The sequence below is a fragment of the Balaenoptera acutorostrata genome, chromosome 11 (assembly GCF_949987535.1).
Source record: "Balaenoptera acutorostrata chromosome 11, mBalAcu1.1, whole genome shotgun sequence".
In the NCBI taxonomy this organism is placed as follows: Eukaryota; Metazoa; Chordata; class Mammalia; order Artiodactyla; family Balaenopteridae; genus Balaenoptera; species Balaenoptera acutorostrata.
The window spans coordinates 99913288-99935208 of record NC_080074.1 but is presented as its reverse complement, the minus strand read 5'-3'; the positions used below and the strand labels follow the sequence as shown (position 1 = coordinate 99935208).

General features: G+C 42.2%; 1 protein-coding gene across 4 annotated transcripts in view; it reads left to right on the top strand.

The window, feature by feature from the left end:
• The window catches only part of SLC2A3 (solute carrier family 2 member 3), an 83229-nt gene extending 62486 nt beyond the window's left edge, over positions 1–20743 (top strand). For 2 of the 4 annotated variants that reach the window (XM_057556350.1, XM_057556349.1), the window contains exons 3-11: positions 9373–9465; positions 10006–10166; positions 11357–11597; positions 12260–12422; positions 12710–12897; positions 16311–16415; positions 16781–16882; positions 17494–17697; positions 18237–20743. In XM_057556350.1, coding sequence (XP_057412333.1) covers positions 9373–9465; positions 10006–10166; positions 11357–11597; positions 12260–12422; positions 12710–12897; positions 16311–16415; positions 16781–16882; positions 17494–17697; positions 18237–18449 — 1470 coding nt within the window. In that variant the 3' untranslated portion in view covers positions 18450–20743. Of the gene's footprint in view, positions 1–7600; positions 7780–7801; positions 8716–9372; positions 9466–10005; positions 10167–11356; positions 11598–12259; positions 12423–12709; positions 12898–16310; positions 16416–16780; positions 16883–17493; positions 17698–18236 lie in introns of those variants that run through there. The other 2 variants (XM_028162322.2, XM_057556351.1) reach the window with 2 other exon arrangements.
• Positions 20744–21921: the final 1178 nt, after the last annotated feature.

Below are 21921 nucleotides of genomic sequence, written 5' to 3'. Positions count from 1 at the left end.
CATTGTGGTGTGCGGGCTCAGTAATTGTGGCACACAGGTTTAGTTGCTCCGTGGCGTGTGGAATCTTCCCAGACCAGGGCTCGAACCTGTGTACTCTGCATTGGCAGGCGGATTCTTAATCACTGTGCCACCAGGGAAGTCCAAAATCCCTACTCTTAAGGGAAATGTGAATGAGGGAGACAGACAAGGAAGACAATTAAAATTCGCAGGAGCAGACTGAGGAATCAGGAAGGTTTCTAGAGGAAGCAATGCTTCAGTTAAATTTGAAGCTGTTCTTACTGTTCTTCCATTGTCTTGATCCTACATCTCTCTGAAAGGACTTCTTCAGTTTTTCCATCACCTGGCAATTTCCACATATTTCTACAACTTCAGCATACAACGGGACTTCCCTGGTGGTCCAGTGGGTAAGACTCCGCATTCCCAATGCAGGGGGACCGGGTTCGATCCCTGGTCGGGGAAGAAGTCCGCACCCACAGCTGAAAGATCCCACATGCCGCAACAAAGATCCCGCAAAATGCAAAATAAATAAATTAATTAATTAATCTTCTTTAAAAAAATTAAAATCAACATACAACCATTCATTGATTCAACTAACATGTACTGGAACCCTATTCTATTCTGGACCAGACCAGAAAACCCAAACCAGACCATGCTCCCATGGAGTTCCAAACTAGATATCTAAAATTCAAGATAGAATGGAGTATCGTAACATGTATAATCTTCAAATGGCTTTTCTTTGGCTGTGAGGATCTTGCACTTTAATTGACCCTTGAAGGATGAAAACGATTTTTGCAAGCAGGGGTGAAAAGGATTTTTAAGTCAGAGACAATAGCAAAGTAAAAACTGTGAGGCAGGAAATGTTTGAAACTGTTTGAAAACTGACAAATAGTTCAGTTTGGCTTAGGTAAAAGGAGATACACTTCTTGGGTGTATAGTCTATGTTCCAGACAATACTGGAATGATAGGTTGGGATCATGCTAAGGAGTCAAGATCTGCACCGTCCAATATGGTAACCACTTGCCATATGTGGCTACTGAGCACTTGAAACGTGGTGAGGGCAGCTGAGGAAAATTGTTAATTTTGTCCCATTTTAATTCATTTAAGTTTGTATTTAGACTGCATCAAACTAAAAAGTTTCTGCACAGCAAAGGAAACCATCAACAAATGAAAAGGCAACCTACTGAATGGGAGAAAATATTTGCAAATCATGTATCTGATAAGGGGTTAATATTCAAAACATATGTAGAACTCATACAACTTAATAGCAAAAGAAAAAAAATCCTTCCAATTAAAAAGCGGACAGAGGATCTGAATAGACATTTTTGTAAAGAAGGCAAACAGATGGCAAAAAACTACATGAAGAGTTGCTCAACATCACTAATCATTAAGTGATGATTAAGGGAATGCAAATCAAAACCACAGTGAGATATCACCTCACATCTGTTAGAATGGCTGTCATCAAAAAGAGAAGAAATAATTAGTGTTAGTGAGGATCTGGAGAAAAGGAAACCCTCCTACACTGTTGGTAGGAATGTAAATTGGTGCAGCCACTATGGAAAATGGTATGAAGGTTCCTCAAAAAATAAAAATAGGAACTTCCCTGGTGGTCCAGTGGTTAAGACTCCAGACTCCACGCTCCCAATGCAGGGGGCCCAGGTTCGATCCCTGGTGGGGGAACTAGATCCCACACTTCGCAACTAAAAGAGCCCGCCTGCTACAAGGAAGATCCCGCATGCTGCAATTAAGACCTGGTGCAGCCAAATAAATAAATAATTTTTTTTTAATCCCCAAATTCTTAAAAAAAACATTAAAAATAGAACTACCATATGATCCAGTGGTTCTATTTCTGCGTATTTATCCAAAGAAAATGAAAACACTAACTAGAAAAGATATATGCTCCCCCACGTTCATTGCAGCAGTATCTACAATAGCCAAGATATGGAAACAACCTAAGTGTCCATGGAATATTACTCAGCCGTAAAAAAGGATGAAATCTTGCCATTTACAGCAACATAAATGGACCTAGAGGGGATTATGCTAAGTGAAGTAAGTCAGGCAGAGAAAGACAAATACTGTATGATCTCACTTATATGTAAAATCTAAAAAAAAACCTCATAGATACAGAGAACAGTTTATTTGTGGTTACCACAGGCAAAGGTCTGGGGGAGACAAAATAGGAGAAGGGAGTCAAAAGGCAAAATCTCCCAGTTATAAAATAAATAAGTTATAGTGATGTATAGCATTGACGACTATAGTTAATAATACTGTATTGCATACTTGAAAGTTGCTAACTTTTAATTTTAAAAGTTCTCATCACAAGAGAAAAAAGTTCTGTAATTGTGTATGATGACAGATGTTAACTAGACTTATTAAGGTAATCATTTCACAGTGTTTACAAATATTGAATCATGTTGTACACCTGAAACCAATACAATGTTGTATATCAATTATACCTCGATAAAAAAAGAAACATTAAAGAAAAAAAGTTTGTATTTAAAAATTGAAGCCGGGTAAACAAAGACAAATACTGTATATTAGCATTTATATGTGGAATCTACAAAATAAAACAAACAAATGAATATAGTAAAATAGAAACAGACACACAGATATTGAGATCAACTAGTGGTTACCAGTGGGGAGAGGGAAGGAAAAATAGGGGTTGGGGATTGAGAGGCACAAACTACTGTGTATAAAATAAATAAGCGACAAGGATATATTGTACAGCACAGGGAACATAGCCAATATTTTGTAATAACTTTAAATGGAGTATAAGCTATAAAAATATTGAATCACTATGTTGTACACCTGAAACTAACATAATATTGTAAATCAACTATACTTCAATTAAAAAAAAATTGAAGCAGTGTAAAAAAAAGTTGTAAGTTGTGTAAAATGTTTTTGTTAAACACAGCTTAATTAATAGGACTACATTTCTCCTTGATCGTTGAAAATTTAGTCTCAATTAAGATGTGCTGTAAGTGTAAAATGAAGATTGGATTTTGAAGATCTAATACCAAAAAAAAGAGAATAAAATATCTTACTAATAATTTTTATATTAAATATGTGTTGACATGAGAATATTCGGGGTATATTAAGTTAAATAAAATATAATATTAAAAGTGACAACTCTTTTTTTTTCATTTTTTAAATGTAGCTACTGGAAAATTTTTTTTTTTTTTTTTTTTAAGAAGACTTTTTATAGCTACTTTATTTATTTATTTATTTATTTATTTTTGGCTGTGTTGGGTCTTCGGTTCGTGCGAGGGCTTTCTCTGGTTACGGCAAGTGGGGGCCACTCTTCATCGCGGTGCGGGGACCGCTCTTCATCGCGGTGCGCGGGCCTCTCACCGTCGCGGCCTCTCTTGTTGCGGAGCACAGGCTCCAGACGCGCACGCTCAGTAGTTGTGGCTCACGGGCCCAGCTGCTCCGTGGCATGTGGGATCTTCCGAGACCAGGGCTCGAACCCGTGTCCCCTGCATTAGCAGGCAGATTCTCAACCACTGCGCCACCAGGGAAGCCCGCTACTGGAAAATTTTTAATTTCATGTGTGACTTATTATATTTCTATTGGACAGAACTGATCTAGACTTTTTCAATAACTTGTTCAAGTTACTTGATTAGGAGATTATGTAATTAAATTTTTGATTTAAGGTAATTCATCTAGCGCTGGTGTGTGATGGATTAACTTTTGAAGATACTGGGGGAGGGAAGAAAGTAATAAAGATCTGGGAGCTGGGATTAGGTCCTTCAGGATCATTTGGAATAATGAATAGTTAGTTGCAACCCAGTTTAGACAGGAAAATCAACATTTCTCAAATTTTTTCTTTCTTCACCCTGAGAGTTTATTTTCTAAGGTTTTTTCAGATTCAAAGTAAACTCCATCTACACCTAACCTAATAAAAGAAAATTAACAAATAACATTCTATGCAAAAGTTGTTCTTTATGAGGAATATTACAAATACAGCAAAGAGTAGAATTAGCTTTGGATATCTTTAAAGCAGTCACTAGCTTTTTGTGTGCCTTGAAATGCCATTTACATTGTTCTGTTGAAGAGGTAGTTTTCCCTGTCTTTACTTTGACAAGGTAAATATGTTTACAGCCCTTTGTTCCCTGATTTTAGGATTTTGGATCTGTTTGTCTTCCTGCTTGGTTATCATATTACCAAACATCCTCTCACAGAGCAACCCGAAAAGGAGATTGAGATTCACGGTGGCGGATTACCTGCATTTGGCTCTAAGAGATTTCAGGTCATGATTCATTCATTCCCATTCTTCTAAGCAGACGTCCATTAAACAAACTATTAGGTGGGGATTTCATAACATTCCTCCCCAACCTATTCCACTTTGAAATTTATCCATCACATTTCCTCCGCTGGCATTCTCCCTGGAGACTGGTCACCAGAGCCGTGGCTCCAGACTGGGTGGAGCTTGGAGTCTCGCGGTGCCTGCTTCCAGAGTGCACCCAAGACCCCAGTCCCCCAGCCAATCCCCCCAACACATCAGCAAACAGTCGTATTGAGCAACTGTCATCTGTGGCCCACCGTGAGGGTTGCCTAACTTGGAGGTCCCTGTCACCTTGGGGACAAGTCCGGTTCCTGATCTGGTTTCTGAGAAGCAGGAACTTATAAGTCCCACTTGCTCAAGGACTGTTCATCTCAATATGTTCAGCATACTTTTAGATTCCTGAGATCCAGCTGAATTCCAGTTGTTACCGTTTAAAAATATACATTGATAGAAATGTTCTCTCTCCCTCTAAGCTGCTGAGCTTTCTTATAGGTAATTTTCTCAGACTGAGTTTAGCCAGAGAAAACAGGTTTCAGATCTCTCTCCCCTTCACCCTCCCTCTTTTTCTACCCAGCAGAAAACACCTACAGATTTCAGACATCTAAATCTTGACCCTCGGTATTGTTTCACTACACTGGTTTTACACAAATTACTTGGGACAGGTATAATCCTAGGCCTTTACAATTATTTCATCTGTTCTTTCAATAAATATTGGAAAAATAACTGTGTTCTGGAATTACATTGGAGCCTTCTCTGAGTGAATGAAGGGCAAAAAGACCTACTTTTTACTTTCACTGGTGCCATTTACTCTTGCAAAACATTAAGGAATAATTATTCTAAGGCAAGGGAGAGGGAGAAATAAAAGGCAGTGATTTAGAGCCAAGAATGACATTGTGAGGGAATTCCCTGGCAGTCCAGTGGTTAGGACTCTGTGCTTTCATTGCTAAAGGTGTGGGTTCAATCCCTGGTCAGAGAACTAAGATCCCACAAGCTGTGTGGCCAAAAAAAAAAAAAAAAAAAAAAGAAGAAGAAGAAGAAGAAGAAGAATGACATTGTGAGCCAAATAATAAATAAAAATCAAAGAATGGAGAAAAGACTCGCTTCACTGAGGCTTCAGGGTCCAGCCTCCAGCCTCCTGGGGCTGCTGAGCACTTATGTGGCTGGTGGGACTGAGGAACCGAATTGCTAATTTTAGTTCATTTAAAATTGAAGCAGTTTAAAATATTTTCCCGTTAAACACAACTTTATTGTTTTGATTAGAACGACATATTACTTTAGCTGTAGAAAACAGAATCTAAGTGGAGATGTAAGATACACACTGGATTTCAAAGACTTAGTAGGAAAAAAGTAAACTATCTTAATAATTTTTAAATTGATTATAATTTAATCAATTATAGTTTAATATATTTATAAATCAATTATAATTTAATCAAACTCAAATAGTATTATTTTGGCTATATCAGGTCAAATAAAATAATTATTAAAATTAATTATTCTTGTTTCCTATGTTTTTCTTTTAAAAATTTTAATGCGGCGACTTAGAAAACTTAATATTACATAAATGACTCAGATTGAATGTTTATTGGCAGCGCTGCCATACAGGATATTTTGTCCTTTGGCTGCTAAATTCAGTTGCTGTGGTAACTAAAGGGGCCTCTAGGCTCAGGGTTTCCTGGAAGACTGGGAGAGTGGGGGAGGGGAGGAATGACCTCAGGGAAGGTTTTTTTGGATGTCACGTTTCACTCATCGCCAGTTCTCTCAGCTAACGAGATTTAGAAAATATCCTCATTTAGTGGTTTCGTTTTGTAATGTATAAAAATATCGAATCAGTAATGTTGTGCACCTAAAACTAATAAAATAATGTAAGTCAGTGATACTTCAGTTTTCTTTAAAAATCCTCCTTTCAGGAAAGACCACACGATGCGGTCTGTTTCAGGTCCAGTAGTACCAGTTTGAATTCCAGGCTCCCAACCAAAACCCCAAAGGAAGGTGCACTTTCTTCAGTGGCTCCTCTCGCATAATTCTACCTCTTTACCGGCTTGTCGCACCCCACCCGCTCTTCCCCTGCAGGGCCTGCTAGTGTACAGATTAATAGGCATTAGGAATTTGACCACTGATATTTCCCCCCAGCAAAGCCACCCAACTCCACCTACAGCGAACTTGTCCTCCTTCGTTAACTCTCACACAGGAGCACTTCCCTCTCCTTTTATTTTCCTTCGTCTTCCTCTGCTCCCATTTTTCTTATCTGTTTTTCCTACTCATCTTGCTCACTTTGCTTGTATGGCTTAGAAATCAGATATTTATCCTACCCTTTTCTTTCAAGAAATTCACAGCCCAGAAGGAATAGGATATTGCTAATTATCTCCAGTTGTGTGAGAATCCGTTGGCCTCGTCCCTGTTTAATGTTTTAAGTGGAAGAAGGGAAGCACCATAAATTCCTTGAGGGCCAGGACTTTTCTGTCCTAGATACTGATGAATCCGCAACTTCGGATGCGTAGTTTGTGCTCCGCAAATACCTGTTTAACGGAATTTGATCATTGTCCTCTCTCTAGGCACTGTAAACCCGAGACTAGAGGCAAAACACTGCAGAAAGGGTAGAATTCAGAATGGGTGGGGAGTTGGTGAATGCCATATTTTCAGGAGTTTGGATTGTGTCCCGTGGGCAGCTGATTCTCTCCTTTCTGCAGCCCAGGAGAGTTGGTTTGGCTCCTAGACATTCAGGTTTTCTCCCAGGAGAGAGTAGTAGAGCCAAAAATTCTTCCAGTTCTTCCTTCATTCGCTTTCCTTCTCTCACTCAGACTGTCCTTCCCTCCCCTTCAAGATTGTAGACACAGCCTACAATCAAAGAGCAGCTGATAAATTCATAGGAGTAGGAATAGTTTCTGTTTACACTCCGTCAAACAACGTTAACTCTCATCTAGTAGCACCCACTCGACTTTGCTTTATATAGAGAGCGTTTATTCTCATCTCTTTACGGATTGATTCAGTTCTGAGCGCTTGCGAGAGCAAAAAATAAAGTGTATCTGCCCTCCCTCCAGGCTTTTCTGGTAGCATTTTTGTCTGTGAAACTAAGAGGCTGTAGCTGCTCTTAGAAGAGGGAAGGAGGATGAGCTTAGAAAAAAAAAAAACAAACCACGGAGTAGGGAGGGTGGAGGATGTGGTTTTAAAGAGATGGGGCGGGGGGTGTTGTCTAGGGTGGGGGCAGAGCTTGAGGTCACAAAATTCCGGGAGGTCCGGAGATCACTGGGGGCGGGGGTGGGGTGGGGCTGGGGGCTTGTCGCCCAGGCTCCGCCCTTTGCGGAGCTTATAAATAGGTGCCCATCCTAAGGGTGCGTGAGGAGACGTTGGAGCGGTACCGAGGATCTGCCGGAAAACTTGCTGCAGAGAAGGACATTTTTGAGGTTTTGTTGGCTGGAAGAGGGGTCTCTGGAATCCCACCTCTAGATCTTTATTGAAGATTTGAAAGGAATTAATTTAGGGCCATGGGGACAGCGAAGGTAAGAGCGATACAATTACTGGGTTTTGCTTGTTTGGAGTACGCTCCGAAAGGCAAGCCTTAACGGTGATGGCTGTGCTCTCTTTTATACGGAGTCACCTAGCCATCTTAAAGCCTTTCCATTTCTTCCCCAGCCTGCAGTTCCCACCAGTTCTCTTTGGATGTCATTTCCTATAAAGGATTTATCCCCGTTTGATTCATCTTCCTGTGGTAGGGAAAGTCACCTGGAGAAGTTGTGTTTGTTTCTCGTTGTTTTTTTTTTTTTTTTTTTTCTTTAGTACAATTACAGGCTACTGAGAATGTGAGGATGAAACGGTTGAGTGTTCAGGGGATCAGGGGCTGCTTGGTTGTGTTGATTACGAGTGTGGGTCTGAGAACCAGCAAGAGGATTTCTCTGGAAGCCTTAGACCTTGAAAGGACCTGGGATTTGTTTTGGGACCTGGGTCGGTGTCCAGCCATCTGTTCTATGACCTATGGGATTCCCTGGATACTAAGGAGAGAGAATTCCAGTTGTCCTCCCTGTTGTGGTTGATTGTGAGTGCACAATATATTAATGTATTACTGTGTGTTATATGGATGCAGTATTTGTAGGGAGAAAGGTATTTTCATTCACTAAGGTAGCTTACTTGAAAATAAAAGAAGAGAAGGGATGAAAAAGTGGGAAGGCCCTCAAGAATAGTAAATGATGAGAGAAATAGAAGAGGTTTTTACTAAAAGGAGAGGATTAAACAGAAAGCGGTGCCCTGGCGGGGCTTCAGGGCTACTAGATGCCTGGGAGGCAAGGTCAATTTGGGGAACTGAAACTCCTGGCCTGCCACTGTCTGACCTGAGAGGGAAGGAGTTTAAGATGAGGAAGGGTTGGGGTTCTCAGGCGTAAAAATTGAGCTACCTTGAGGTGGAAAGTAAGATCACGCCCACTGGAGTTATTCCCAGCAAGGTGAGTGATGACTGGGTTGATTACTGCACGGCCCGTCACAAAATGTCTCCATCTGGGGTTGGGAGTGAGCTTGTGCTCGCCCCCTGGTGGCTGGGTGGGGGATAGCAGTACATTATTAAGTGAACGGGAAGAATTTCAGATGGGACCAAGGATACAGTAGGTTGATCCTGTAGATTACGTGATGCAGTTAAGAGCAGCCTGGTGATGACGACACACCACCAGTACTCGGGCTTCTGTGGAATCTGGGGTACGGGTGAGCGTACGCTGGATCTAGCTGTTTCCAGAGTCAGTTGTTCTTAGCAATCCTAAGGCATTTTACTCTGCCCTCACAATTTTTTCTGAGCACAGTTCTATGCTTGCTCTTACCTGGGGCTGTTTTTTGAATGCTTCCAAACCGACTAACCCAGTTCTCTTAACTTCTCCCTTCTCCCAAATTTTCTTGCCACTTTCCCCAAGTTTACTCTGCACGCTCACCTATGTATTTCCAGATAAGCTCTTCAGTTCTTTCGTGTTCCTCAGTCATTACCTAAATCGTTAAGTTTTTGTTGTTTTCATACCGCTCACAGGCTGAGTTCTCCTGATATATACATCTCCTTAATAAGAGGCAATCATCCATCAAGAGTTTTGACTGTTTCTTCTCTCCTCCCTCCCCCCCAGGTCACCGCCCCTCTGATCTTTGCCATCACGATTGCTACAATAGGCTCTTTCCAGTTTGGCTACAACACTGGAGTCATCAATGCTCCTGAGGTGGTGAGTGCCAGGCAGCTAGAGTTTGGAATAGGGTAATTATTCCTTTAGGTAGGGTTTCCAGAATTAACAAGTTTAGACAGACTTGGTAGGTAGCTTGGCTAAGACCTAGAGGGGGAATGATATTGGTGGGGGTCTAATTGAATCATTGATCAAGGCAAAAGGCTCAGGGGCTCCCTGTACCCTGGACTGTACCCATTCTTCCTCTCACCCTATGGTGATACACTTCCTTTATTATCCCTTAGGGGTTAGTTACAAAGTCTCAGGGCAGGAGGGTGGCTGGGATAGTCACTGAACAAGAGTATATCAGTACTACCTACTGGAATTTTCAGGACAAATAAAAAATTATTCTTTTCAGAGCTGGTAACATTAACTCCAGTGTATTACCTGTCTCTTCCATTGCCATCTATTTATTCCCTTGATCCGCTACCTAGAAAGTAACTGTAATGCTGTTCTCTTAGGGAGGGGAAGATCCCCAATGTTTGTTTCTTTTCTCATCCAGTTGTAACGGTCTCCTCTCCCACCAACCATTTTAATTTGCAGATCATAAAGGACTTTCTCAATTACACTTTGCAAGAGAGGTTAAAAAACCCTCCCTCTGAGGTGCTGCTCACGTCCCTGTGGTCCTTGTCTGTGGCCATCTTCTCCGTTGGTGGTATGATTGGCTCCTTTTCTGTTGGACTCTTTGTCAACCGGTTTGGCAGGTATTAATACTTTTTTTTTTTTTTTTTTGGTCTGAGTTGGGTCTTCGTTGCTGTGCGCAGGCTTTCTCTAGTTGCGGTGAGCGGGGGCTACTCTTCGTTGCGGTGCGCAGGCTTCCCATTGAGGTAGCTTCTCTTGTTGCGGAGCTCAGGCCCTAGGCGCGCGGGCTTCAGTAGCTGTGGCGTGCGGGCTTCAGTGGTTGTGGCGCACGGGCTTAGCTGCTCCGCGGCATGTGGGATCCTCCCAGACCAGGGCTCGAACCTGTGTTCCCTGCATTGGCAGGCGGATTCTTAACCACTGTGCCACCAGGGAAGTCCCGGTTTGGCAGGTCTTGATCAGAAACTGGGCAAGGAAGGGGGCTATACTGGTTGCATTGAGGACAAGTATTGAGGCTTAGAGCAGGGAGGTGATGATGCATTTGAATGAGAGCACCTCAAATTCCCATCAAGGGAAAACTAGTCCCACAGATTGCTGGGCTCCAACCCAAATTCAGGCCTAATGATTAGTCTGGGGTAGGGTGGGACAATTTTAATTTCTAGCAAATTTCTAGCTGATGCTGTTAGTTTGTGGACTACTTTGAGAACAACTGGCCTTAAAGTGCTTGCTAAAATCCTAGCCTACAGCTAGGACGTAGAGGGGAGAATCTTAAACAAGTTCTCTAGGTGAGTTTTATGCATACTGAGGTGTAAGAACCATTGATCTTGATTATCCCAACCAGATATGTTCTGATACTAGAAAGTGGAAAAATTAGACCAAAAGATATATGAGCCTGGAGAAGAGTAGAATGATTAGGAAAGAAGGGGGAGAGCAGGTCTATTTTGCTAACTTCACTTGTTTTTGTTTTTCGTTTTTATTTATTTATTTATTTGGCTGCATTGGGTCTAAGTTGCTGCATGGGGGCTTTCTCTAGTTGCGGTGCGTGGACTTCTCATTGCGGTGGCTTCCCTTGTTGTGGAGCACGGGCTCTAGGCACGCGGGCTTCAGTAGTTGTGGCACATGGGCTCAGTAGTTGTGGCTCATGGGCTCTAGAGCACAGGCTCAGTAGCTGTGGTGTATGGGCTTAGTGCTCCACGGCATGTGGGATCTTCCCAGACCAGGGCTCGAACCCGTGTCCCCTTCATTGGCAGGCGGATTCTTAACCACTGCGCTACCAGGGAGGTCCCACTTCACTTGTTTTTGTTTAATCTTTCAGGCGCAATTCAATGCTTATTGTCAACCTGTTGGCCATCGCTGGTGGCTGCCTTATGGGGTTCTGCAAAATAGCGGAGTCAGTTGAAATGCTGATCCTGGGCCGACTGGTTATTGGCCTCTTCTGTGGACTCTGCACAGGATTCGTGCCCATGTACATTGGAGAGATATCTCCCACTGCCCTGAGGGGGGCCTTTGGCACTCTCAACCAGCTGGGCATCGTTATTGGGATTCTGGTGGCCCAGGTACTCTAGAACTTATTGAGTGTTAGTTTCCCAACTCATTAAATGAATTTACATAGAGAAGACAGTCAAGAGAATGTCTGGCACAGAGAACTGTATTCAATATCCTATGATAAACCATAATGGAAACGAATATATTTAAAAAATATATATATATATCTATGCATAACCGAATCACTGTGCTGTACAGCAGTAATTAACACAACATTGTAAATCAACTATACTTCAATTTAAAAAAAGAACGTCTGATCAGCTCGGTGCTTTGTGACCACCTAGAGGGGTGGGATGGGGAGGGTGGGAGGGAGGGAGATGCAAGAGGGAAGAGAAATGGGAACATATTGTATATGTATAACAGATTCACTTTGTTATAAAGCAGATGCTAACACACTATTGTAAGGCAATTATACTTCAATAAAGATGTTTGAAAAAAAAAAAGGAAAAAAAAAAAAAGAACGTCTGGCACATATTCAACTATATATGTTTCAGATATTAATTAATATTACCATAGTTCACAGACGGCTAAGGAAGCAGGCAGGGTAGAAAAAGTAGAAGAGACTATCTTTTCCCATGATAAAAGAACAGATGATCTTCTGAACGTTTTTTTTAAATCAACTTGTAGCCTGTAAAGTATGGAATTTATAGTATTGTCTTTGTCTGGTTTCTAGATCTTTGGGCTAAACATCATCTTGGGGACTAAAGAGCTCTGGCCCCTGCTCCTGGGCTTCACCATCATCCCGGCCATCCTCCAATGTGCCTCCCTTCCATTTTGCCCTGAAAGTCCTAGATTCTTGCTCATTAACAGAAAGGAAGAGGAGAGCGCTAAGAAGAGTGAGTACCCTTCACACCTTCACTGTAGGAATCTTAGGCTTGTGGTTCGTTTTAGGATGAGGACATTGGATCTGGTTTTTGTCATCTCCTTTCCCTGTCTGATTATGCTTAAGTCAGAAACTTGCAGCCCCTGAAGGATGGGGTGAGAAGGCGAGTTAAAACCAGATGCTGATTGAGCCGCCAGATGCAGGGCTCATCTGGGCGGCTTCTTCCCATCCGTCTCATGGGGAAAAGGAATTCGGGACAGCATCTTATCATTAACCTTTCCTCTTCATGCTTTTCACCAGTTCTCCAGCGATTGTGGGGCACCCAGGATGTGGCTCAGGACATCCAGGAGATGAAAGATGAGAGTATAAGAATGGCACAGGAAAAAAAAGTCACTGTGGTGGAGCTCTTCCGAGCCCCCAGCTACCGACAGCCCATCATCATCTCCATCATGCTCCAGCTCTCTCAGCAGCTCTCGGGGATCAACGCTGTGAGTGCCCACTTGTATGTCAAACGTGTCCTACAGTATTCCACTTAAAACACCTGACGAGAGGTGAATAGCATTGGCTGTTGCTCACCTTCTTTTATATCCAGGGGTCCCCCACAATGCTTGCCACAGAGCAGCCTCTCAGAAAATGCTCTTTATCCAGGTTTCCATTTCGTTTTTTAAATTGTTTCATTTTTATTTATTTATTTTTTAATTTTTTTGGTCAGATCTTAGTTCCCCAACCAGGGATCAAACCCATGCCCCCTGTAGTGGAAGCACGGAGTCCTAACCATTGGACTGCCAGGGAATTCCCTATTTCTTAAAATTATCTATAGTACATGTTTTCCATGTGGAAAGATGAGAGAATCAATTAAAAGTTTGTCACCCTTAGCCTTGGAACTTATAGTTAACATTTGTCCTCTTCCAGATTTTTTTTTTAATATATAGAGTATCACAATTTGTCAATTTTTATTAATCCTCTTTTTTGACCACTCATTTAAAAAAATTTCAGTCCTCTTTAACTCTGATCTGTCTTATTACATGATGTTATCAGTGATAACGTAGGCCATATAATCAAAGCAGATCTGAGAGTTGATACACCTTGGGTTTTTTCCCAGGACTGTACAATCTAAAATCAGTGTAAAGCCCTGGGGAGCAAATAGGAGGTGTGTGGGCACACAGGCAAATTCAGAGTGAGCTGGGCTTATCATTCTCTATTTTTTTTTTATTTTTTATTTTTACTAATTTTTGGCCATGGTATTCTATTTATTTATTTATTTATTTATTTATGGCTGTGTTGGGTCTTCGTTTCTGTGGGAGGGCTTTCTCTAGTTGCGGCAAGTGGGGTCCACTCTTCATCGCGGTGCGCGGGCCTCTCATTATCTATTTATTTATTTATTTTTGGCTGTGTTGGGTCTTCGGTTCGTGCGAGGGCTTTCTCCAGTTGCGGCAAGCGGGGGCCACTCTTCATCGCGGTGCGGGGACCGCTCTTCATCGCGGTGCGCGGGCCTTTCTCTATCGCGGCCCCTCCCGTCGCGGGGCACAGGCTCCAAACGCGCAGGCTCAGCAATTGTGGCTCACGGGCCCAGCTGCTCCGTGGCATGTGGGATCTTCCCAGACCAGGGCTCAAACCCGTGTCCCCTGCATTAGCAGGCAGATTCTCAACCACTGCGCCACCAGGGAAGCCCGGGCCTCTCATTATCGTGGCCTCTCTTGTTGCGGAGCACAGGCTCCAGTCGCGCAGGCTTGGTAGTTGTGGCTCACGGGCCTAGTTGCTCTGCGGCATGTGGGATCTTCCCAGACCAGGGCCGGAACCCGTGTCCCCTGCATTGGCAGGCAGATTCTCAACCACTGCGCCACCAGGGAAGCCCCATTCTCTATATTTTTTTACAACTTAGAATAGTGACTATGATAATTAAATGGAAAAATGGAAGCTAGCAGTAGGCAGGTAGCCATTGTATTCTATGCAAAAATCAGCTTCTGCTCTTGAGTCTTGGTTGTGGGCAGAGAGGGCATTCCTACACCTATCCTTTTGCAGATAAAATATTTGGATATGAAGAACACCCACCCCTGTCCCCCTTCTAAGTACTGATTCATGCCCTGAGGGTTTCCCATCATAATGTGATCAGTGTGATCAAATCGTTTTGTGACAAAGCGTTCTGCAAAACACGTGATAACTCAGAATACTAAGTTTGTCCTTAGCCTTTTCTCCCTAACGCACCACAAGGATACTTGTGTTTGAAATAGCAGTGCATCTCCTGAGGACTTAGAGGCTGTTATATCAGACCTTGGGAGGAAAGACAGTTTGAAAAAGCCTCTCAGGTGGTTTTGATGGATCTCAATCTCAAATTTCCACATTTGAAGAACCACCGTAATCAAATATACTCTCAAGACTTTCCAGAACAGCGAGGCTGGGACTAGAGTGAGGTGTCCAGATACAAGACGTGTCCTGAGAAGGACCGCCTTCTTCAATTCTATACCCCAGGCGCCTGCTTGCCTCCCCCCAGTCGAAGCCCTGCAAAACAGGATCAGAAAAAGACCACCCTGGGAAAGTTACAAATGATAGATGAGTGCTCTGCCGGCAGGACCTACCCATCCCCCAGCCCCTACCCCCGCCCTTTCAGGAAATGGTGTGTGAAAGTCAGTTTTCCAACCTACCTTTGAACAAACGATGTTTTCTAATTTCCCTTAAAGGCAGAGGGGTAAGAGGCTGGATAGTGTTTACCCAGCAGAGTAAACTGCCTTTAGGTAAGATGATGTGGCCTAGCTCCATGGCATCAGGCAGGAAGATTTTACTGTAAGAAGTTTGCTTGAGATGCGTATATACGTGTTAGGTTTTTGATATGTGAGCTTTTATATAAGGAAGAGAATTGGCATACCTATTCATCTCTAGTTTTAACTGTTCAAACGTCTTTCCTCACAAGTTTTATATTATTAAATATTCTTCGATTTTTTTTTTTTTTTTTTTAATTCCATGCTTCTCTCCTAGAGCAGCAGTTTTCAATGAGGATGACACTCCATATCTCAGTTTCCAAGAGCTCAGCCTGAATCTTATTTTGGAAAATACACATAGTTTCTATCTTAGGTTGGTAGGGATTTGAAGACTTGTTTCTGGAGACGGTCACTCCCATTGTCGGAGCATATGTTCATCAAAAAGTCTGATGAACACTGGCTGCTACGAGGGCAGGTACTCTGGGTGAAATCATAAACCCCTAAACCAAACCTGAGGGACTGAGCGATCTAGATCCTGTTCCTTTGTTATCTTGAGGTCTGAGACCAATGTTTTGACATCTCTTTAGCTGTGGTAGTCGTAGCAGCCCTACGTATTAGCACAGTGTTGAGCAAATAATAAAAATAGTATACATTAAATTGTAGTTTATTTAATAGTGTATATTCAATTAAAATAATAGCTGGTGTTATTTCGTAAAACACTTGCAAAGACCTAGTTCCTGGAATTCCAGCCCAAGTTCTGCTTCTAAATTACGATCAGGCTGAGGTTACTCTTCAGTTTCTTCACTATCAAGTGGAGACATCAATGCCTGTCATTGTTGGTCAGGGTGGGAGTTGGAGTAAGTCTATTGGAACAGTGTAATTGAAAAACTTAAAGGGACTTAAGCCTTTATATGTAAGTTACTAAAGTAAACTTAAGGAAGAGACTAAATGGAGCAGTAAGAATAAGCATAGTTAGAAGGAAAAGAAAGTGGAAATAAGTAGCTAGAATTGAAGACAGTTGAAGAAGAGAATAGAGATAAGATACAGGAGATCATTCGTTTGCAGAAAAGATACCGTGATTGAACAAAAATCCCTGGGAAGTACTCCTTAACTTCTGGGACTTTTTTGAGTTGATTTTTTGGAGGGTTCCGTGTAACTGCTATGCACAATTGTATTTCACAGTTGCATCTTTTGTTCCCTGTTAGGTGTTCTATTACTCGACAGGAATCTTCAAAGATGCAGGTGTCAAGGAGCCGATCTATGCCACTATTGGTGCAGGCGTGGTTAATACCATCTTCACCGTGGTTTCTGTAAGTCGGATGTTTTGATCATTGTTGAGGTGGGAGAAGAATTCTTGCTACACACGTTCAAGGATGGGTTTCATGTCCTTTCACACCCCCCTTCTGTCATTTAGTTAAACCTTTTTTCGTTTAATTCCTTTTGGGGGAAAAGGGCTATTGAATGATGGGTAAAACAGTCTTCACTCTTCAAACAAGTAGGGAATGGATAGGCGAGAGGAAGTATAGAGGGGATTATGTAGGATGCTTTTAACTAGAAGCTGGAAGAGAGGAAGTGTGACTATAACAGGTATCCTGCTGTTGGTCAGGCAGATTCCAGAGCTCATATAGTTGTTTTCATGAAAGGGAATGCAGATGTTTCTTTTTTATTCTTTTAGGTGTTCCTGGTAGAAAAGGCAGGGAGGAGGACGCTACACCTGATAGGCCTTGGAGGGATGGCTTTTTGTTCCATCCTCATGACGATTTCTTTGTTATTAAAGGTGAGTGCTCTTTGCGAAGGAAGGGGGTGGAAGGGGGTGGTGCAGAAAGGTGAGGGGGTGGGTAGTTGAGGTTTGGAGATCATACAAATGACATTTGGGAGAGGCAACATGCCCAGAGTTTTAAGACAAGTGGATTATCAGAGATAGATAATTAAATTGCTATAATCCCTATATCTATATAACATATAGTTTGTAAAATACATTATCTCATTTAATTCTTAAAGAAATCTTGAGGTCATTATTCTCCTTTTACAGCTGATAAAATGGTCTCAGTGCAGAATGACATTTGTGATCACGCTGCTAGGTTTCAAAGACCCAAGGCTTCTAGGACTTCCCTGGCGGTCCAGTGGTTAAGACTCTGCACTCAGTGCAGGGGGCACGGGTTCAATCCCTGATCAGGGAACTAAGATACCACATGCCATATGGTGAGGCCAAAAAAAAAAAAAAAGAAGAAAGAAACAAGGACCTAAGGCCTCTAGGTCCAGTAACTCCTTTATACCACGGGACAGAAGGAACTTTTCATTATTAGTCAGTCCTCATCTCTGGGAAGCTGGATGCTGCCTGGGGCATGCTGTCTCTAATACTAACTTTCCTTTGTTCCTTTCTCGTAGGATAATTATGGTTGGATGAGCTTTATCTGTATTGGGGCCATCTTGGCCTTCGTGGCCTTCTTTGAAATTGGCCCAGGCCCCATTCCCTGGTTTATTGTGGCTGAACTCTTCGGCCAGGGACCCCGCCCGGCTGCCATGGCAGTGGCTGGTTGTTCCAACTGGACCTCCAACTTTTTGGTTGGACTGCTCTTCCCCTCAGCTGCAGTAAGTAACTTAAAACTCACCCAGCCCATCTTGAAACCAGCTAATACATAGTTCTGCCTAGAAACAGAATGGTAATAATAAGCCTTAGGATTCCAAACCAATATTTAAAATCCATCATTTGGCTTAGCATTAATGGCTTTATGATGTTAATGATGAGATAGGTCCTATTATAAAATGGCCTAGAGCTGATTTGTTAAGTAAAGGAACTAGCAGTGGACATCTAGAATGCATTCCCGGTTTCCATGAGTCTTTCAGAAACCCAGATCTTAAAACTCATAATCAAAAGGCCTAAAATACTCAATAGGTATTTGGAAACAGCTAACTTCAATGACTAGGAAAAGGAATGACAAAAAATGGCAGAGAAATACAGTAAGTTACCAGTGACATCATAAACAAGTCTCTGAAGAAACCTTACTGTCTTCATGAAGTCTAGAAGGGTTATGGCTTCAGGCCTATTGGAGATACGATTGTGAAGGAAACGAGTTTGTCAGTGACCAGATTTTTACACTGACTCTCCTTTTTTTGTGTCCTTTGACTAGTTCTATTTAGGAGCCTATGTTTTCATTGTCTTCACTGGCTTCCTTGTTATCTTCTGGATCTTCACCTTCTTCAAAGTCCCTGAGACTCGTGGCAGGACTTTTGAGGAAATTACACGAGCCTTTGAAGGGCAGGTGCCGGCGGGTAACCGAGGTGAGAAAGGTCCCATTGTGGAGATGAACAGCATCCAGCCCACGAAGGACACCAACGTCTAAGCAGTGCCTCCTTCCCACCTCCCTCCTGCCATGAAAACGCAACCTCTCCCTAAGCAAGAGAGAGACCTCATCAGGTTGTAACCCAGGACTGTTTCTGAATGCTGCTACTCAATTCTTTTCTCATCCCACACACTCATGGGCGCTCAGAGGATCCCAACGCTGGGGTTAGTTGTTATCTTCAAAGGCTTTTAAAAATTTCATTTCTTGGACATTCTCTTCTGTTCAGGAGAGACCAAGTGAACCTGCCTTCATTTCAGGAGGGATTGGCTGCTTGGCATATGACAACTTTGCCAGCTCTTGCTCCCTTAGGTTCTACTATTGTCTCTCGAGGGCCTTTAGGGGAGTGGGCATGAGGCTGCAGTTCCTCCAACCTCGACTTACCAGGAAGCAGATACACATAAGAATGTGGAGGGCAGAGAGGGATTCCATAAGACCGTCTTCCTCACTTCCATACGGCTCTGCAGAGCAAACTAACTTGAGTTTTATTTATTTTATCTTCTGGTTTTATTGCATAAATATTTATTTTTGTAAGTATAAAGTAATTTTACCAAATAATGAAAGCATAAGGAAATTGAGGTTAGAGGGAGGTGCTTAAAGAGGTTATACGGTGGAAGATTTAATACCGAAGAGGTTAAGGTGCAATAAGAAGGGACAAATTTAGGGAGAAATGTGATGCATTGTTGGAGGGTGTATGATGTGTGTGAGGTTTGCACGTTGCCTCTTAACAATTTCTGTCCTTCAGGTGAAAACTCAGATTTCTCAGAAAAGTCATGTGCCTGTCTAAAGAAGCTATTAGTTTCCTTTGGAACTTTTTCCTTTGTTTAAGATTATATGTAGTATTACTTGAAATCTAGGATTATCACTAAGATGGGCATTGTAGTTAATGGTAGTTGATGGGTTCTAATTTTGGATGGAGTCCAGGGAAGGGATGGTTATTTTTAGAAATCCTCTCTCCCCTCACTGGACCAAATGGCTTCTTTGTAGTGAACTCACTTTTTTTTTTTTTTAAATACTCCTATCATCTGGTGGGAGAGCCTTCTAAATGAACAAGCCAAAATATTGGTTCTTGGTAGAGATTCGTTATATCTTCAGTTTGTTCTTTAGAAGATTTTAGATGTTGATTTTTATTTTGTTTTAAGCCATAGCTTTAAAAGAATTCAGAGATGTTCATAGCTACCTTGGAATTTGTAACCTCAGCTCTGGGAGAGGATTTTTCCAGAACGATTATTATCCAGTTGAAGTATGTTGTTACATTAGGGTCATCTCATGCTCGTTTATGTCTGTTACCATGTCAAGTTACCCTTGTTACCATGTTACCATAGTATTATGTCAAGTGCCCTTCCAGGGACTTGAACTTTCCCACAGACCACACTCGACAGTATGCGTGGATGTGCAGTGGAGCCCACACTTGAGCGTGAGTGTATGTGCACTGTCACCTTGCTCTGGGTGAAGTAGTTTATGGGTAACTTGTTTCCTCTGTGTTCCTAAGGCCCCCTTTTGGATAGAATGTGTTCAAACTCATTCCCATGTATGTCGATAGCACTGCCTCTGCTGGGTGGAATTTGAATCTATGGTTTTCTTTCAGACTTTAGAGTTCAGTCTCATCTGGCTCCCTTTCCTTGTTGGAGAGGAAGGGGAGAACTCCCTAAATTTTGAGACTGAGAGTGGAGGACTCGCTCCATGCTCCAACAACAGGGGGAGACAGGAAAGCGTGTGACATCGGGACTCGGTGCCTCTGGGGGGTGCTGGAGGGGAGTCACAGGGGAGAGGGAGGCATTCTTTGAAGGCGGTAAGAAACAAACTGAAGCTTCTATCTCTGGGGCGGTTCAGGGAGTTAGGTGAGATGGAGGGGTTTACACTTGCCAGAGGCCACGGACACCTCTACGCCCATCCAGTTACCCAGTATTTTTAGAAATGGAGATTGGGTCCTTCTTCCCTTTTTCATATGTTGCTTGATCTCCCTTTCCCTCTTTGGTGCTTACATATTTCAGGTCCTTCAGCCAAACCCTTGCCTGTTGCCATTGTTTTGGTTCTAAGTTCTCACCATTCCCTCTGGTCCTTGAGCCTTTGGATAAAAACTCACAGAGCCATGGGGTGGGGCTTTGCTGGAACGGCTGAGTTTCCTCTAACTGCACCTCTGCTCTGGCTCCTCGAAACCAGTGGGTTGGCAGTCATGCAGTGTGGAAGTCTTCCCATTTCTCAGTGACCAGATTGTGAATAATTTCCAAACGGATTTTCTATTATTGTTACTATGGTTCTTTGTTTTGAAATAAAAATTCTGAATGTATATATAACATCACAGCCTTGGTTTTTTTGTTGTTTTGGTCCTTCCTGTGACAACAAAATCAGCTTTAATTCCAATGTGGCCACCCAGTACCTGTTGTAACCTTAAGTAAGTTTCTTATACGAGAGTCTCGTACAAATGAAAATAGCAATACTTGCTTATTATGCAGATGAAATGGAAAAGCCTTAGTGCATTGCCTTGCATACTTAATAAATTATGTTGCTTGCTTTCCCCAGTGAGAATTCTTCTGATTTTTCTCTTATGCTCCTACCTATTTCCTTTCTCCTCCAGTCTCTGATCTCTAAAATTCATCCTACACTGATGTCAGGGCATCCATATGACATATACATATACATTTAAATCACTGTCCTGCTTAAAAATTCTTCAATAGCTTCCAATCAACTACAGGAAAAACAGTCCCCTGGCTTAACAACCCCTCCAGGGGCAAGGTCCCTGCTACCTTTCATTTTGATTCACCATTTCTTTCTTTTTTTTGTTTAATTTTTATTTTATATTGGAGTATTGTTGATTACCAATGTTGTGTTAGTTTCAGGTGTACAGCAAAGTGATTCAGTTATACATATGTATTCTATATATATATATATCCCCATTCTTTTTCAGATTCTTTTGCCATATAGGTTATTACAGAATATTGAGTAGAGTTCCCTTTGCTCTACGGTAGGTCCTTGTTGACTATGTATTTTATATACAGCAGTGTGTGTATGTTCAACCCAAGCTCCTCATGTGTCCCTCTCCCCACCACCTTTCCCCTTTGGTAACCATAAATTTGTTTTTGAAGTCTGTGAGTCTGTTTCTGTTTTGTAAATAAGTGTGCTATGAGTTATAAAAAATAAAAATAAAAAATAATTAGTTATAAATAAATAATAAAAAAGAAGAAACAAACACCTCATACCCACTACAGGCACTCCACACCTCCATGCTTTCCTTTCATGTAGTTCTGACACTCCCTTCCCTAATTTCCATTCATTTACTACAGATATTTCTACTATCCCAGGCAGGAGCTCCATAAAGGCTTCCTTACCCCCAACATAGTCCTTACACTGTGGTGCTCTGTGTGTCAGAGGGGATGAAAGGATGAAATACCCTGGCTGTCCTGAAAGAGCCCCAGTGAGTGCACCGTATTCTCCAAAATTGTGGTTGCCTTAGCTCCCTTTTTCCACCTTTGCT